General features: G+C 39.3%; 1 protein-coding gene across 2 annotated transcripts in view; it reads left to right on the plus strand.

Annotated features, from left to right (window-relative positions):
* Positions 1–20,192, plus strand: part of PRRG4 (proline rich and Gla domain 4) — a 49,119-nt gene that overhangs the window by 10,056 nt on the left and 18,871 nt on the right. The window contains exon 6 of one of the 2 annotated variants that reach the window (XM_009007884.5): positions 10,083–13,525. The exons of the other annotated variant lie outside the window; for it this stretch is intronic. Coding sequence (XP_009006132.1) covers positions 10,083–10,314 — 232 coding nt within the window. The 3' untranslated portion in view covers positions 10,315–13,525. Of the gene's footprint in view, positions 1–10,082; positions 13,526–20,192 lie in introns of those variants that run through there. 2 annotated transcript variants of the gene reach the window in all.

Consider the following 20,192-nt stretch of genomic DNA (forward strand, 5'->3'; position numbering starts at 1 on the left):
ATTTCTTCCTATTCACACTTTAAAATTCTATGAACAAGCTCAAAGTGGCGATCACGTGTACTTTTTTAATTATAATGATCATTTTACTTATCTTTTTAGCAAAATGGGCAGTGTTTTTGTATCCCTCCAAAAAAATAAAAAGTGCTCTTTATCATATATATTAGAAGACTCTTTGTCTTCTAAATTAAGAATAGCTTTCAATTCATAGCAAGTTAAATTTAAATTCTACATAACTACTGACCTGTATTGTTCAAAAAATGTCAACGTTGAACACCTTTTCAAGTGCTTCTTGGCCAACGCAGGCAGATTATGAGGTCAAGAGATAAAGACCATGCTGGCCAGCATGGTGAATCCCCATCTCTACTAAATATACAAAAATTAGCTGGGCGTGGTGGTGCCCTCCTGTAGTCCCAGCTACTCGGGAGGCTGAGGCGGGAGAATTGCTTGAACCCAGGAGGTGGTGGTTGCAGCCAGGAGCTGAGATCACAAAACTGCACTCCAGCCTGGCAACAGAGTGAGACTCCATAACAAAAAAAAAAAAATCATTTTCATTGTGATAAGAGCATCTGAAAATGTGCTGATAATGGAGACTAAGGTCTTTAAAAGGACTTTATCCTGTTTTTTGCCTACAAAAGTAATACATGAATTATTTTTGAATTCAAGTATTATAGAAAGATATATTATCTAAAATGAAAGTCCTCATAATCATACTTTTCAAATATAACCACTATTATGAATTTGATATGTAAAACTCCAGATTTTTTTCTATGCTTATACTACTTGACAGGTGTAAAAGCAACTGTGGTTTTTGCCACTTAAAGTAATAGCAGGCCGGGCGCGGTGGCTCAAGCCTGTAATCCCAGCACTTTGGGAGGCCGAGGCGGGTGGATCACGAGGTCAAGAGATCGAGACCATCCTGGTCAACCTGGCGAAACCCTGTCTCTACTAAAAATACAAAAATCAGCTGGGCATGGTGGCGCGTGCCTGTAATCCCAGCTACTCAGGAGGCTGAGGCAGGAGAATTGCCTGAACCCAGGAGGCGGAGGTTGCAGTGAGCCGAGGTCGCGCCATTGCACTCCAGCCTGGGTAACAAGAGCGAAACTCCGTCTCAAAAAAAATAAAATGAAATAAAAAATAAAGTAATAGCAGTTGCTTTTGTACCAACCTAATAACATATTTTATAGGTTTTTTGGTGTGTTTTTCTGGCTCACTGCAACCTCCGCCTCCCAGATTCAAACAATACCCCTGTCTCAGCCTCCTGAGTAGCTGGGACTACTCAGGTGCCCACCACTACACCCGGCTAATTTTTGGTATTTTTAGTAGAGACAGGGTTTCACCATGTTGGCCAGGCTGGTCTCAAACTCCTGACCTCAGGTGACCGCTGCCTCAGCCTCCCGAAGTGCTGGGATTACAGGCCTGAGCCACTGCACCTGGCCTATTTTATGTTTTAAAAAGAAATGTTTGTTACAAATTCTCCTTTGCAACTTGGCTTTAGCACTGAACAATATAATCTAAATACATTTTCAGTGCAGTACCTTTTTTTAAAACAGTAAAATATATGTAACATAAAATTTACCATCCTAACCGTTTTCAAGTATACAGTTCAGTAGTATTCAGTTCATTCACTGTTGTGCAACCAGTCTCCCTTTTTTCTATTTTTCCATTTTGCAACAGTGAAGTTCTGTGCCTAGTGAACAAACTGTTTCCCATTCTCCCCTCTCCTAGACTCTGGCAATCACTTTTTCACTTTTTGTCTCTGAATTTTACTGCAACACCTCATATAAGTGGAATCACACAATATTAGTCTCTTTCTGACTGGCTTATCTAGCACAGTAATTTTAAATCATTAATAGAGTCTCTTCGAAATGTTTTATTGCAGCATTTCATTATGTTTGATGAAGTTTTTTAAAATTCTAAATATAGTAAGATGTGATTCCTTTCTAAAATACATTGGCCCCTAGCCCAGTTCCTGTTTCTGGAAGAGACCGCCAAGGTGTATTTTCCCTATCCTAGAAATAGACATGGTATAGTGGTTTGCTGTGTGAGCTCCAGAGCCAGATTGCCTGGATTCAAAACCCTGGTACACCACTAACTAGCCATTTGACTTTGCACATGTTACTAAAACTTATAGTCTGCCTCAGTTTCTCTGTGAGTAAACTGAAGGTAATAATGTGAGCTACCATATTACATAGTTCCAAAGAGTTGCCATTCACCTGGCTAGAGTGTGAATGGTACCCTCTGTTTGTGCAGTATGGTAGCCCAAATAATAACTGTATGTATCTCATAAGGGACTTATGGGAATTAAATGATGTGATGCACAAAAAGTACTTAAGAGAGTGCTTGGTAGCAAAGAGTAGCACATACTCTCCATAAAGGTTAGCTATTATTATCAATTTTTTTTTAAGATGGCGTCTAGCTCTGTTGCCCAGGCTGGAGCACAGTGGTATGATATTGGCTCACTGCAACCCCCCCCTCCTGAGTTCGAGCAATTCTCCTGCCTCGGCCTCCCAAGTAACTGGGAATACAGGCACCTGCCACTAAACCCAGCTAATTTTTGTATTTTTAGTAGAGATGGGGTTTCACCATGTTAGCCAGGCTGGTCTCGAACTCCTGACCTCAAGTAATCCTCCCACCTCGGCCTCCTGAAATGCTAGGATTACGGCCATGAGCTACTGCACCTAGCCCAGCTATTATTATTATGAATTTGCAAACTAAGATTTTTCTAAAAGCTTGCACTGAAATGTTTATGTGTACCCATCCAATGTTTGTATTTCTTCAAAAATGTTTCTGAACTGGGAATGGACTGCAGATTCTCCAGTGTTCGTATAAAATTAAAACTCATTATCAGAAGATAATATAGGCAATCAGAAAGTATTATATTGCAAATAGGTTTTCTTCAAATTTGGTAGATCTACAAAAATTTTATTTGGCCTATGAAATCTCCCTTAACTTACCTGACTTCATGATCTTGTAAAAAAACAAAAAGAAAAGAAAAGAAATCTCCCTTAACTGTATTTATAAGCATCTTCCACATCACCTGTTGTTGCTAACGATATATTATACACCACTTTCACACTACCTTCTCATTTAGTACTCTCAGTATTTGTATAGTGTATTATGGCATGTGAAGAAGATTAAATAGAATGATTACCATTGCAGCAAGGCAACTATATAACAAAAAAGTAACTTGAATATAAACATGTAAAACAGAGAACACTCTCCTTATAAATGGCTAGGAATGTCAAACAGGCATACCATCAGTGTGGGATACAACTAGTCGCTTTGGCAGACATAGGTTTTAAAGGAATTAACTAGGAAGGGTGTTTCAAGAAAGTGGACCCACAGGAGCCAAGATGGGTACTACCAAGCCTCATATAGATGATCATAAGCCAAATAGTTTTGACCAAAGATTTTTTTTTTTTAAGAATGATTATAGGCCAAGGCCAGGCATGGTGGCTCATGCCTGTGGTCCCAGCTTTGGGAGGCCAAGGCAGGGAAATCTCTTGAGCCCAGGAGTTTCAGATCAGCCTGGGAAACATGGCAAAACCCCATCTCTACTAAAAATACCAAAAAAAATTATCCAGGTGTGGTGGTGCATGCCTTTATACCCAACTACTAGTGGGGCTTAGGTGGGATTTAAGAGCTGTGATGAAGAGTAGTGAGTGACTGAGGAAATTGTTGGATAATTGAAATGGCAGCCACGAATTTATGTTTGAGTTGCCAGACATGAGGTGGACCACTTAAGCAGAGGATTAAAAGGAAAAATAGCCTGTGGGGTAGGTTTTTGAGAAGGTGATAATATGCCAGGTTCTAGGAACAGAGTGGTGAGTAAAACAACCATAGTGCCTGCCCCCATAGCTCTTACACTCTGGTTTTCTTAATACTGTGTACTAATGCCAGGAGAAACTGGAAGACAGAGGAAAACCAATAAGGATGCTAGTGGAGTAATTCATTTGTGAGGTCATGAATTTGGACCTGTCTTCAAGGAAAAAGACGCTGTAGAACTTGATGCCAGATTAGAAAGAACTTGGGAATGTTGGAAGACTATGACTTGAACCTAAGCTTCTGTGCTGAAGAAATATATATGGAAGCTGGGAGAAAGAAAACAAAATTTGGATTTGACAGGACAAAATAGCTCATATTTTATTTATTTTTTGAGCCGAACTTTTGCTCTTGTGGCCCAGGCTAGAGTGCGATAGTGCAATCTCAGCTCACTGCAACCTCCACCTCCCAGGTTCAAGTGATTTCTCCTGCCCAGGATTACAAGCATGTGCCACCACACCTGGCTAATTTTGTATTTTTAGCAGAGACAGGGTTTCACCATGTTGGTCAGACCAGTCTCGAACTCCTCACCTCAGGTTATCCACCACCTCGGCCTCCCAAGGTACTGAGATTACAGGCATGAGCCACTGCACCCAGCCAAAATGGCTTATATTTTAAAGATAGCTCAAGAAAGGATAAAAGCAACAAAAAGATGAATAACCCACAGTTTTTTTAAATGAAGGACGTGAATGGACATTTCTCTAAAAATATATGAATGGCCAAGAAGCATTTGAAAAGGTGTTCAACGTTGTTAGACATTAAGGAAAGGCAAATTAAACCAAAATCATAGTGAGAGCCAGGTACAGTGACATGCACATGTAATTCCAACTATTCTAGAATAGCTGTAACAATTTTAAAAATAACAAGTATTGGTGAGGATATGGAGAAATTGGAACCTCATATGCACATTGCCAGTGTAAAATGGTACAGCCACTGTGGAAAACAGTTTGACAGTTCCTCAGAAAGTTAAATGTGGAATTACCACATGACACAGCAATTTCACTTCTATATTTGTATCCAAAAGTATTGAAAACAGATACTGTACACCAATGTCCATAGCAGCATTATTCAAATAATCAAAAGGGTTGATGAAAATAACCCAAATGTCCATCAAAATATGGTATATCCATACAATGGAATAGTATTCAGCCATAAAAATAGAATGAAGTTCTGATGCATGCTACAATATGAATGGATCTTGAAAACATGATACCAAGTGAAAGAAGCCAGACTCAAAAGAACAACTATTGTATGATTCCATTGATATAAAATGTCTAGGATAGGCAATATCTAGGATAGGCAAACTCACAGAGACAAAAAGTAGTTTAGAGATAATCTTGGCCTGGGAGGATAGGGATGTCTTAGTCTATTTGTGCTGCTATAGCAGAATACTTGAGACTGGGTAATTTATAAGGAACAGAAATTTCTCTCTCATAGTTCTGGAGGCTGGGAAGTCTAAGATCAAGGTACCAGCAGATTGTATGCCTCATGAGGACCCAGCCTCTGCTTCCAAGATGGTGCCTTGAACACCGCATCCTCCAGAGGGGGGAACATTGTTCCTCAAATGGCAGAAAAGCAGAAGAAAGAGAGGGCACTACTCCTGCAACCCCTTCTTACAGCAGCATTAATCCATTTATGAGGGCAGGGACCTCACGATCTAAAAGTCTCCCAAAAGGCCCCAATTCCTAATAATGTTGCATTGAGGATTAAGTTTGAACATGAGTTTTGAGGAGGACAAAAACATTCAAACCATAGCAAGGGGAATCGGGAGTTATTGCTTCTTATGTACAGAATTTTTCTTTGGGGTGATGAAAGGGTTATGGAAATAGATAATGGAGATGGTTGCACCTTGTGAGTGGAATACCACTGAAATGTATATTTATGAATGATTAACATTGAAAATGTAATGTTTTATATTATAATGTTATATGTTGCATATAATATATGTGTGTGTTTATGAGCCACACAGTCTTTTTACTTGGAAAACAAAAAAAGGAAGGGTAAGAATTTGGCTGGGTGTGGTGGCTTATGCCTGTAATCCCAGCACTTTGGGAGGCCAAGGCAGGTGGAACACCTGAGGTCAGGAGCTCAAGACCAGCCTGGCCAACATGGTGGAACCCCATCTCTACTAAAAATACAAAAATTAGCTGGGCATGATGGTGGGTGCCTGTAATCCCAGCTACTCAGGAGGCTGAGGAGCGAGAATTGATTGAGCCAGAGAGATTGAAGCTGCAATGAGCCGCGATTGTGACCCCACACTGCAGCCCTGGTGACAGAGTGAGACCCTCTCTCAACATAAATAAATGAATAAATAGATAAATAAAATAAAGGGACAGAAGGGAAAAAGGACAGAGCCCTAAAGAATGCCCACAATAAGGATACAGAAAGAAGAGGAGCTCCCAGCAAAGATAGCAGAGGAACATAAATGGTCATTCTAGCCCTATGCTGGAAAGTTCCCTAAGGTATTATGTGAATTATGGGCACGGATTAAGGAGTTTGTCCCTATAAAGCCTATAAAAATTTGAGAGCTTAGAGAAAGTAAGAAAGAATTTGTTTAATTTGTTTAACAGACCTCTATTAATTTCCTTAATAGCAGACAGAAAATGCACAAGGTCTTTCTAAGACTTTTCACTAAGATTTTATTAAATGTGACTTTCTCCACAAGCTGGGAGGAATCCACAAGATAATGAAGAAATAGGCAAAAAATTTGTCTTTGGAGGTTCTTCGTTTCTTCTTTTTTACCTCATTCACAATGTTTTTCCAGAAAAGTTCATGTATGTCCTCATATATTAGTTTCACTCAATGTCTGTGAATAGCACAGTCATTATTTAGTGTCCTCATGCTTACACTTTCTTCTCTACCCTGCTTTTCTTCAGTTTCCGACTTCTCTGCATTACTATGTCTTTTCACCTTTTGCCTTGTTTTTCCCCTGAAACGTTCCTTGCTTCTTCCCTGCATAAGGGATAGAAGCAGAGTTCAAATACAGGGAGTATTATGCCTGTGATGATGACATGTCTTCCGTGTGCGTTATTAAATTTCAAACCCTGGATACCTTTTATTTTAAAAGTGCAATTCGTTGTACTTAACACTAGTACAGTGTAATGCTTCTAGTGCACAGATCATCTTTACATTCATTGTCTCACTTTGTTCCTCCCAGCAACTCTCTGAGTTTCAGGGGATACTCCAAACTAGGTTTACTAGACATTCTCTTACATTAGGATTAACTTGTAAATACTAAAGTACTTTTCATCTATTGTCCCAAGAAATTCTTCCAGCAGAATTATTTGTTTCTATATTTTGCAAATCTGAAAGTAGGGGGAGGGAGAAAGAAGCTGAGAAAGAAGAGAGTAAAAAATAAGATCATTGCCAGAAAAGCTTGCCTCATTCCTCTATAAAAGCAAGCCAAGAGGCCGGGCATGGTGGCTCATGCCTGTAATCCCAGCACCTTGGGAGGCCAAGATGGGTGGATCACCTAAGGTCAGGAGTTCAAAACCAGCCTGGCCAACATGGTGAAACCCTATCTCTACTAAAAAAATGTAAAAATTAGCCAGGGGTGGGCACCATGGTGAAAACCCATCTCTACTAAAAAAATATAAAAATTAGTGGCGGGCACCTGCAACCCCAGCTATTTGGGAGGCCGAGGCAGGAGAATCACTTGAACCCAGGAGGCGGAGGTTGCAGTGAGCTGAGATCACACAGTTGTACTCCAGCCTGGGCAACAGGGGTGCAACTCCATTGCAAAAAGAAAAAAAAAAGCCAGCCAGATGCAGTGGCTCACGCCTGTAATCCCAGCACTTTGGGAGGCCGAGGCAGGTGGATCACGAGGTTAAGAGATCAAGACCATCCTGGTCAACATGGTGAAACCCTGTCTCTACTAAAAATACAAAAAATTAGCTGGGCATGGTGGCGCGTGCCTGTAATCCCAGCTACTCAGGAGGCTGAGGCAGGAGAATTATGTGAACCCAGGAGGTGGAGATTGCGGTGAGCCGAGATGGTGCCATTGCACTCCAGCCTGGGTAACAAGAGCGAAACTCCGTCTCAAAAAAAAAAAAAAGAAAAAGAAAAAAGAAAAAAAAAGCCAATAAATGAAAAACAAGACCTTTTCATTTCCTAGTTGCTCTATTTTGTGGAGGAAAACAGGCATCATGGGATGTTGCCAGTTTGAGATGTTATTAGTACATACTTTCTGACTTCGGTCATGTAAGATTGAGATGTGTAAGAAAACACTGTAGATATTTAATAACTGATGTAATTATTACATTGTTTCCATACATTAAATTTTGAAAGTCAACATGGAAGAATTTATTTATTCAAATAAAATAGCTGTCTCCTCCTTTATCCTATAAGCAAACAAATTGAACTTTTTGTCACGAGCTAATGACTGTGGCAAGAGACTGCCTACCATGAATGCATTCCAGATTCTGACAGAGGAGGAATTGTGCTGAGCCCTCTAAGTAAACTTGTGATCCTCTCAGTCACCTCTCAACTGTTGAAGGGCCGATTATCCAGTTCCTGGATTTACACAGACCTTTTGCTTTTCTTCTTTCTCTGCAATTTTTCTTTCTTCTTCTCTCTAATTCAGATCTCATTATTGTCTCAAAAGGAAAAAAAGTGCTCTAAGAGACATATTGACTGATTTAATTTGGAAAAGTTGGCAGTATTTTGAGCCTGCTAAACTGTTTCTTGATGGTAATACTGTAAATATTGACTAGAAGTTAGGGGTTATCTATGCATTTTTTCCTTCCTTTTTGTGTGGGTACATAGTAGGGATATATATTTATGGGGCACATGAGATGTTTTGATACAGGCATGCAGTGTGAAATAAGCACATCATGGAGAATGGTTTATGTATCCCCCTATGCATTTTAATTATTTCATTAGCCATAACTATAGGAGGTCAACGTATGTATAGATCTTTTATAAACAGCCAACTTCAAGTCTAAACAGATCAATTTCTTAGCATTTAAATCATAATTTGCACTTCACGAGTGAGAAAGGAAAACCATAGATTTAAGACCCCAGACCCTCCAGGCACAGTGGCTCACACCTGTAATCCAGCACTTTGGGAGGCTGAGGCAGGTAGATCACGAGGTCAGGAGTTCAAGACCAGCCTGGACAAGATGGAGCAACACTGTCTCTACTAAAAATACAAAAAATTAGCCGGCATGGTGGCGGGCACCTATAATCCCAGCCACTTGGGAGGCTGAGGCAGAGAATCATTTGAACCCGGCGGGGTGGCAGAGGTTGCAATGAGCCAAGGTCACGCCATTGCACTCCAGCCTGGGCAACAGAGTGAGACGCTGTCTAAAATAAAATAAAATAATAAAATAGACCCCAGACCCATGTTGCATTTCACCGGCTGACAAGGTTTTGTGAAAATGGTGAAAAATATATATTTCAGCCACATATATTTTTTTAAAGTGTTAGGCTTAGGTCAAAGCAGAGGGGAGAAAAGATAATATTTCAAGAAAGGGAACAATACCAGTGAAAGCACAGAGAGGGCCGAGAACTTAACTGACCATATAGAGGAGTGTAAAGAAACTGACTTGGTAGAGTAGAGAGCTGTAAAAACTAAGGTGCAGCCGCAATAAGAGAGGCTTTGAAGAGGAGGCACAGGAGTTAGAACTTGCCTCAGCCGGAAGTACGCTGTGGGTTTGGCTTCTGAGGAGAAGAGTGACATGAAGAAAGTATTGTTTAGGAAGGATTGGCCAGGCAGCAGGACTGCAGGAGGGAACGGAGGAGAGGGACAGGCATCAGCCTGTTGTGATTACATCTGTGACATCTATTTCCTTGGGCTGGAATGGCGCCACCTTTCAACAAAGCCTGGATTTGGTTTCGCATCATACTTTCAAAAAGTTTTAATCCAGGAGTAAGAGAAAAGGAAATTCACTTGTTTTGAGTCCTTTCTAGTGCACCAGACACGGCCAGAAGCTTTCCATGCATCTTACTCAATCCACACAAACATGCTCTATTGAGATAGCTATTATTAGCCCCATTTTAGAGAGGACAAAATTGAGGTAGGTAACTTGTCTTTGGTCACATAGCTAGGAAATGACAGGATCAGATTTCAAACCCATGTCTGATTTCAAAGCTCTTGGTCTTCCCACTGTACCAAGACTGTCAGAGTCTGGGGGTAAAATAAAACTGTTGTGTTAATACATTGTGTTTAATGTTTATAAAGATAGCTGGATTTTTAATTATTGTCATCTCAAACTAAAACTGCTACCTTTCCTGGACCTAAATGTTGTCTCTCTGCTTAGCTCTTCAGCCATCTATGAAAGGGGTAGGCACACTCCCTCCATCATTTTCAGAAGACCTGAGGAGGCTGCTTTGTCTCCATTGCCGCCTTCTGTGGAGGACACAGGGTTACCTTCTTACGAACAGGCAGTGGCACTGACCAGAAAACACAGTGTTTCGCCACCACCACCATACCCTGGGCCCACAAAAGGATTCAGGGTATTTAAAAAATCTATGTCTCTTCCATCTCACTGACTACCTCGCCATCTTGGTATAAGAAATTTGTGTTATTTGATAGGCCGGGCATGGTGGCTCATGCCTGTAATCCCAGCACTTTGGGAGGCCAGGAGTTTGAGACCAGCCTAGCCAACAGGTGAATCCCCATCTCTACTAAAAATTCAAAAATTAGCCAGGCGTGGCAGCACATGCCTGTACTTCCAGCTAGTCGGGGAGCTGAGGTAGGAGAATTGCTTGAATCTGGGAGGTGCCAGTTGCAGTGAGCCGAAATTGCTGCACCACTGCACTCCAGCCTGGACAACAGAGCAAGACTCCATCTCAAAAAATAAAAAAAAAAAAGAAGAAGAAGAAGAAATTCATGTTATTTGAATGGTTTGTTCTCCCTGAACCAAAAAAGACATGTCTCCGCTTTTTATGACAAACTGCAAGGAATAAAAGAAGAATAAGCCATGTGTTGTACCATGGAAGCTCTGTCTGCATCTTGAACCTGAACTTGATCATTATCAGCTTGATAAGAGACTTTCTGACTCTATATCCTTGCAGTTAAGAATAAAGCACATTTTTGTAATGTTCGTTTTAGTGATTCAAAAAAAAATATTTGTTATAAAGAGCATAGGTAGAATTAGTGAACTCTTTGCATCCTTTGTACAGATAAAGGTTATAGATTTCTTGTGTTGAATATTAAAAAAGCAAGAATGTCTAACCATTAAGATTATCCAAAGTCAGGCCAGGAGCAGGAGCTCACCCCTGTAATCCCAGCACTTTGGGAGGCCACCTGAGGTCAGGAGTTTGAGACCAGCCTGGCCAACATGGTGAAACCCCATCTCTATAAAAATACAAAAACAATTAGCCAGGCATGATTGTGGGTGCCTGTAATCCCAGCTACTGGGGAGGCTAAGGCAGGAGAAGCCCTTGAACCCAGGCGGCAGAGGTTGCAGTGAGGTGAGATTGCACCATGGCACAACAGCCTGGACGTCAGAGTCAGACTCTATCTCAAAAAAAAAAAAAAAAAAAAAAAAGATTATCCAGTTAGGATATTGGACCTACTCTTTCTTAGGTTTTTTTTGGAGGAGTTAGAAATACTTCACAGAATTTGGCATTTCAGTATAAATCTGTGACCTTAATATAATCACTTGGTTTTATATGTTAAATTATTGCATAGCAATCATCATATTTTGCTGGGTTTAGATCTTAACTCGTGCTGTCAGTAATGTGTTATTATAGGTAGTGGGGTCAGTAGTTTTCTTGTTCTAAAAAATACTATTTGCTATGAAGTTAGTTCTTCAGAGGATATAAGGTTGCAATGAAAAGGATTTGCAAGGGTTGTTATGCTATCAAATAAACAGACCACAAATCTAGGAGACACTAGAATTAATGAAGTTGCCCCTATTACTGATTAGTAAACAATCCCATCTTCATTGCAAAATTATCATATATATAACTACATATGATTATTTTGAAATTTGTTGAACTTCGTAAATAGTTTGAGAATCTGAAAAAAGTAATTTGCTTTTCTGCTCTTAAAATAATATTGATTAATGTTACCATAAACTTTTTTGCATCTCTTAATATGTCTGAACACAACAGGAAAACACCATAATCATTTAAACCCATTCTTTGTCTAGTCTTCTAAATAATATGTATAACCAATATTTCCTTAAGAATGTAGTAGCATATAAGCTGTAAATTTCTGGAGTTTGTGCACACAAATTTACCTGGGTGGATATGTAGGTATATGTAAATTTGTTTCCTCTTCCAGGAGCTCAGGAAATAACATACTCCTGAAAAACAGAATAGAAAAGTATGTGCTTTATGTTTTTGCCAGGCATTAAATTTTCTTATCATTTAGGATCATTTATAAAAATGATCATTATTTATTTTGTTTTATAATTTTTACAGGAGTGAGACTGCAAATCCACATGTTTGATAATTTCTACCAAATTAAATGTCTAGAAAATATAAATCATATGACAGTGCATGTGTGAATGTATGTCTCTCTTTTAAGATGCATCATCTTAAGGCAAATAAAAGCTTAAGTCCTTAATCATTACAGACTGCTAAAGACTTTATCCTTTTAGATTCTTGGTCTCTTTGTTGCTTGTTGCAAATAGATCATCTAGCAACATTTATGTTTAATTAAGAAATCTAACTTGATTTTAAAAGTTACCCATATTGCATATAAAAATCTTGCTATTAGTTGTGTCTTGGCTTTACATAAGCACTTTTGCTCATGTGACTTTGCACTTATTTTAATCCTCTTTAAAGGGTTACAGGCAAATTCTACTTTGCAATAATCACACCAAGGCATAAAAGAATAACTTGTCCAAAATCTAGCAAGTTGGTGACAACTGGGTTTAGAATGAGTGAGCACACTTTTCGAGTCCCATGGCATGCCTATAAAATTATACTGCCTCAAATTATGAAATTCAGGAATCTTGTATGTAATTCTAAGTTTGGGACAGGAACTTACAAGCATTTCTCATCTATACATACATTTATATACGTACATGTTACATATATTTATATATATTCTCATATACATATGAAAAATATTTATGATGAATAGAATTATAAGATATATATGTATCATTTACTGAGTCATATTTTGAAATATCCCATGAACTCATTTACTTCTCTTGACTCTCAAAATTCTAACTACAAAGCTAGCTTCAGAACCTGTGACAACCCCACCCCACCCAAGCAGCTGCCTAGAGTTGTCTACTGCTATCATTTTGTATAAAACAGTCGTATTAACTTGAATGAGTCTAGAATCCATCATTAGGATTGTGATATTTATAGAGTATCCAATGTGGAGATAATGATACTTTAAATATAAAAAGGAAAATATGATAAAACTTATTTAAAAATGCTTGTAATGATTGAGCAGTCAATGTATTTCTATCGCTTTCACCATTTTCTATTCCTGTTCTAAGTTTGGTGGTAAATTTGTTGTTTTGTTTGATTTATCTGTTTTGTTTGTATTTCATCTCCCAGCAATTGATTAGTGTTAATCATTAAATCTATTTTGATACAGGTTTTATATATAATTAGATCTGTTTTCCACTTTATTACAATTAAGAAATCAGTGAAATATGGATATAAAAGGAGAACTGGACTTGAAAAAGACAAATACACATTTACAAGGCTATACCTTCGGTAGGATAGACAATTCCATGTAGAATATTTTCTTTTGATAATGAAAAAAAATTAAAAAGGTCACAAACTTTGACTGTGTCAAAGCATTTTTATTTTTAATTTTTTGAGACAAGATCTTACTCTGCCACCCAGGCTGGAGCGCAGTGGCCCAGTCACAACTCACTGCAGCCTGAACTTCAGGGCTCAAGCAGTTCTCTACCTCAGCCTCCTGAGTAGCTGGGACTACAGGTGCATGCCAATACACTTGGCTAATTTTTGTGTTTTTTTGTGGAGACAGGGTTCCTACAAAAATTGTTGCCCAGGCTGGTCTCCAACTCCTGAGCTCAAGTGATCCACCCACCTCAGCTTCCCAAAGTACTGGCATTACAGGCATGAGCCACCATGCCAGCCTGCTGTGTCAAACTTTTGCATCTTTTTTTGAGACAGAGTCTTGCTCTGTAGCCCAGGTTACAGTGCAGTAGAGTGACCAGGAGGTTGGCTCACTGCAACCTCTGCCTCCCAGGCTCAAGAGATTCTCCTGCCTTAGCCTCCCGAGTAGCTGGGATTATAGGCACCTGCCACCACACCTGGCAAACTTTTGTATTTTTAGTGGAGACGGGGGTTTCACTGAGTTGGCCAGGCTAGTCTCAAACTCCTGAACTCAGGTGATCTGCCCGCTTCAACTTCCCAAAGGGCTGGGATTACAGGCATGAGCCACCATGCCGGGCCCCAAGTTTGCATCTGTTAATGATGCACCCTCTGAGCAAATACATAGAGAAAACTCTTAGAACAATTAAAAACTGCAGAGCAACAGTATCTTCGATGTCTTTGGTTTCAAGTTTGCCTCTAAAATACTAATCCATATTTTTCTACTTCTCAGATAATTTATACGTGCATAATCCTCCTAAATGTACAAGAGACTTTTTAACACTAAAAGATTGTCAGTGCTTAACAAAAACTCAATTTTATATTACTCATATTGTTTTGGTTTTAATTGAATGTGAATTAATTTTTATTAGTTATTTGATTTGGAATGTTATGTATGCCATTAACACTATTAGGGGAATGTCTAGCATTTCTGTATTTTTAAAGCATTTGATTCTTTTGTCAATTCTGTCGATGTAATCATCTTAAAATGTGTGACAAGGCTCAGGCCTATAATCCCAGCACTTTGGGAGGCCAAGGCGGGTGGATCACAAGGTCAAGAGATCGAGACCATCCTGGTCAATCAACATGGCGAAACCCCGTCTCTACTAAAAATACAAAAATTAGCTGGGCATGGTGGCGCGCGCCTGTAATCCCAGCTACTTGGGAGGCTGAGGCAGGAGAATTGCTTGAACCCAGGAGGCGGAGGTTGCGGTGAGCCGAGATCGTGCCATTGCACTCCAGCCTGGGTAACAAGAGTGAAACTCTGTCTCAAAAAAAAAAAAAAGAGAAAAAGAAAAGTGTGACATAAATCAGTACCTTCATTCTTCTATATTTTGTGTCTCCTCCAACTTTTTTTGTTTTTTTAAAAATGTTTCTCTAACACCGCAACAGTTTAAGGTAATTCAGTAGACATATGTCAGTATTTTCATTATCTGAAAAAAGCAACCAATTTTTAAAATTCATCTTTTTCCTAAAACTTTATTATGTTTTTATTTTAAGGGGTTTCCTGTCATATATACTTTTTACACATGCAAATAAACTTTATACCAAGTGGATATTTATTCTTCCTCATATACTGGCATATAATAAAATATGATATATTAATTAAATCTGAACAACACATTGTGTGTTTTTAAAATAATATTTATAGCATGATATTGATGTGTATCTTTCACCCAATGGGGCTAGCATTCTATTTAAACAATTTAGTTGCAATATTTAATATATTGTTTGAGTCAAATATATTCCTCCTTAATACTAATGTTATTTCTGTGAGCTATATCTATACATAATTGAAAAAAATCAGTAGTAATGTTACTAAATTATAAGAATAATATAGCAAGACTCCCAGCTTAAAAGAAGTAATACTAAGTGTCATAAATATGTGAACATTGATTATTATTCAGTATTATTTAATGTTAAACATTTAGACCGCCATAAAATTTTCTGGATTCAAATGAATTAGATGTAAATCTTAATATTTATACTCCCTAAAATTACTTTTATCAAGAGCATAAGAAGACAAGTGACAGGCTGGGAGAAGATATTTGCAAAAGACGTGTCTGATAAAATGTGTCCAAAAATAAACAAAGAACTCTTAAAACTCAGCAACAAGAAAACAAGCTAATTTTAAAATGAGTAAAAGACTAAACACTTCACCAAAGAAGATATGCAAATGGCAAAAAAGCATGTGAACTGATGTTTGACATCATAAGTTATTAGGGGATTACAAATGAAAGCAACAGTGAGATGTCACTATTAGTATTCCCCAAATCTAAAACACTAACACCACAAAACATCCTGCTGGTGAGGATGTGGAACAACAGGAGCAACTCTTGTTCATTGCTGGTGGGAATGCAAAATGGTATAGCCACTTTGGAAGACAGTGGTAGTTTCTTACAAAATCAAACATATTCTTAACAAATCATCCAGCAATCATGAGCCTTACTATTTACTCAATAGAACTGGAAACTCATGTCCACACAAAAACCTGCACACAGGTGTTTGTAAGCAGTTTTGTTCGTAATTGCCAAAACTTGGAAGCAACCAAGATGTTCTTCAGTAGGTGAATGGATAAACTGTGGCGCATCCAGACAATGGAACAAAAAAGACTTTTTAATTGTTTTTTAGAGAGAGGGCCTTGCTCTGTTGCCCAGGCTGGAGTGCAGCGGTGCAGTTACAGCTCACTGCAGCTCATTGTGGCCTCAAACTCCTGGGCTCAAGTGATCTGCCCACCTCAGCCTCTTGAGTCTCTGGGATTACAAGCTCTAGGAGTATGACTTTTAGATTCCACATATAAGTAAGATCATATTGGATCTGTCTTCCTGGGCAATGCAAGTTAACATGTATTGAACACTAGACTAGTTTTCTATTGCTTCATAACAAAATACCACCAATTAGCAGCTTCAAACAACACACTTCCCACAGTTTCTATCAGAGTCCAGGTACACCTTAGCAGAGTCCTCTACTTAAGCTTTGACAGGGTTGGAATCAAGGTGTTGACCAAGGTTGGAGTCAAGGTGTTTTTATCTGTAGGCTTTACTATGGAAAACTCCACTGTGAAAGCTCTCTCAAGTTATTGGCAGAATTCATTCTGATGCATCTGTAAGATAATCATTTATGAGCAGGAGACAATAAGCCAACTGCAGCTCCAGAGCCCACCTGCAGTTCCTAGAAGCTACTCCTTGTCACATCGACTTCCTCATCATGCTCCTCACCCTGTCAAGCCAGCAAAGAGATCTCCAGATCTTATTTATTTATCTTTATTATATCCAGAGTGTGCCTGCTGCAAAATGGAGCCTTATGTAATATGACATCTTCACAAGAGTGACATCTCATCACCTTCTATTGGTTAGAAACAAGTCATGGGTTTTGTTAACTCATCAGAAGATTCTACAAAGGAGTAAATACCAGAAGTGAGCAAGCCTTGAGAATTACTTTAGGTTCTGTCCACCAGAGGCCCTATGATGTGCTAGGCCTTCATGTGCCTTCCATATGACCTTTCCTTTCTTATAAGTACATTTTAAAAGTCTTTCAGACTAGGCACAGTGGCTCATTCTTGTAATCCCAGCACTTTGGGAGGCTAAGGTGGTTGGATCACCTGAGATCAGGAGTTGGAGACCAGCCTGGCCAACATGGTGAAATCCCATCTCTACTAAAACTACAAAAATTAGCTGGGTGTGGTAGCACGCATCTGTGATCCCAGCTACTTGGGAGGCTGAGGCAGGAGAATTTATTGAACCCCGGAGGCAGAGGTTGTAGTGAGCCAATATTGTGCCACTGCACTCCAGCCTGGGCAACAAAGTGAGACCTTGTCTCAAAAAATAAATAAATAAAAAGTTTTTCAACTGTAAAGTCTCATAAATATCACATAATATCTAATGCTAATATCTTATTGTTTCTTAAAAACTTTGTAACGTCTCACTATTTACTGATTTTTACCTGTTCATTTGTCTGCCATTCCTAGCATTAAATAGCGTAAATGGATTAAAGTGTTCATATCAGAGGCAATAAATTGAGAGCAGCTTGGGAAATTGGTCCTACTCCTTAGCTGACCACAGAAGATTCACCCAAAAGGAAAGGAGCTAAAGAAGAACAGATCAAACCCATAGTCCTATCATATCCCTGAATGTCTACTTCACCCCATTTGATTTATAATATGGCTGTGTATCGTGTTCTAGGTTAATAATCATTTTCCCTTGGCATTTTGTAGATATTCCTCTAATGTCTTTCAGGGGTTGATTGCAATCAAGAATTCTAATAACAGTCTGATTTCATGACTTTGCACATGACCCTTTATTTCCCATTGGAACCTTTCAAATATTTTCATTCCTGGTGATCTCAAATTCATTATTCTGTCCAGGCACGGTGCCTTATGCTTCTAATTCCAACACTTTAGGAGGCTGGAGCCGATGAGTTTGAGACCAGCCTAGGCAACATAGTGAGACCCCATCTCTACAAAAAAAATTTTTTTAATTAGCCAGCCTTGGTGGTACAAATCTGTAGACCATATTACTCTGGAGGCTGAGGTGGGAGGATCACTTGGGCCCAGGAAGTTAAGGCTGCCGTGAATTGTGGTTGGGCCACTACACTCCAGCCTGAGCAAGAGAGCAAGACAGTGTCTCAGAAAAAAAGGCTAGGTGTGGTGGCTCATGCCTGTAATCCCAGTACTTTGGGAGGCTGAGGCAAGCGGATCTCTTGAGCTCAGAAGTTCGAGATTGGCCTGGGCAACATAGTAAAACAATTTCTCTACCAAAAATAAACAAATTAGCTGGGCATGGTGTTGCCTGCCTGTGGTCCCAGCTACTCGGGAGGCTGAGGCAGGAGGATTGACTAAGCCTGGGAGGTGGAGGCTGCAGTGAGCCAAGATTGCAGCACTATATTCCAGCCTGGGTGATAGAATGAAACCCTGTCTCAAAAAAAGGAAAAATTATGATTCTGAGGGTTGGGATAAGCTTTCATTTATTGTTCATGGCATCCAATGCCTTCTTTCTCTCTAGAGATCTGTGTCCCCCAATTCTAGGAAATATTCTTGTATAATTTTTTGGTAGTTTCCTTACCTTGGTTTTCTTTGCTTTTTCTGTGATTCCTAATGGTTGAATATTGCACTTTCTGGAGGGATCAGCTGTTTTCCATTTCCTTCTCTATTCTACTTTCTGCATAAGTATAACTGAACCCAGGTTTAACTGCTTGCTGCTAGAAAGTCAGATACAAGAGACAAGCATTGATGGGAAGAAAACCGGGTTCATAGAAAACCAGCAAAATTGAGAAGATGGTGAACACTAGTTCACCATCTTAAATATTCAGGTTGGCTGGAGAGTTTTTATGGGAGGGGAATAAAATGAAGAGGAGGGAGTTGGATCAGGACGTGACTGAGGACTGCAGATATGTGGACACCAGCGAGGTCAGAGGAAGTTGGAAACTTCTTTGTCCTTGGTCAGTTCACAATGTCCCTATAAATCTTTTTTTTTTTTTTTTTTTTTGAGACAGAGTCTTGTTCTATCACCAGGTTGGAGTACAGTGGTGTGATCTTGGCTCATGGCAACCTCCACTTCCTGGGTTCAAGTGATTCTCCTGCCTCAGCCTCCCAAGTAGTTGGGATTACAGGCATGTGCCACCATGCCCAGCTACTTTTTGTATTTTTAGTAGAGACAGGGTTTCACCATGTTGGCCAGGATGGTCTGGATCTCCTGACCTTGTGATCTACCCACTTCAGCCTCCCAAAGTGCTGGGATTACAGGCGTGAGCCACCGCGCACGGCTGTGGCTGTAAATCTTGAACAAAATATAGTTAGTTGTTTAGATACTTCCCGTTTAATCCCAGACTTAGTTTTAAAAATTACATGATTGCTGTTTTTGCATATTATTTCAGTGCTCTAAAATTATCCTTGCCTATGCGCAGGAATGGGGAAAGGCCACTTAAACAAAAATTGAGTTAGTTATATTAGTTTTTTTGCTATTTCACTGTTACAATTCCCCACTGTTAAAGGCTCATTACACAATCTTGTGGAATTAGGGACATTGTCTCTCATCTGGCCACTTCCTGTTGAACATGGTTGATGTGGGTCAACTGTGAAACGTAACCATTTGACGGGGCAGCAAGCTGATGTTCAGGTCCTTGTTCCTTTCACGTTTTTAGGAGGACCCGATCTCCCAGTTGAGAAGGATGTAGAACCATGTTTGTGGAATAAGTGATCCTGCTAGAAGCGAACTCATGAATAGAATTTAGTATAGTGCCTAGAGTCTTAACAGATTTGGCAATTGCTAAATTGTTTATTTAGAGTTTGGTCCTTTTTTTTTAGTTTTTCCCATTGATCATGGTCTCCAAGATGACAATCTAAAGGTTGAAGGGAGGAGCAAGTCATACGTTTTCATAACCATCATAGTCTTCTGTGAATCAGGGCACAGAGAGGTATTGGCTCTAGAATACGTGGTGCCCAGATCCATAAGTTACTAAATCTGTTCCTTCCTCACTGTCAGTTGTAGCTAGGTCTCCTCTGGGGATATGATGACAGGTTGGCTAAATATACATATTTAGCAGGTTACAGAAAGAACTATAAATATTTATGAAGGTGGTCCTGACACATGCATGTTGATCAAACATGTATGTAACAT

This window comes from Callithrix jacchus, chromosome 10, assembly GCF_049354715.1.
Source record: "Callithrix jacchus isolate 240 chromosome 10, calJac240_pri, whole genome shotgun sequence".
Classification (NCBI taxonomy): domain Eukaryota; kingdom Metazoa; phylum Chordata; class Mammalia; order Primates; family Cebidae; genus Callithrix; species Callithrix jacchus.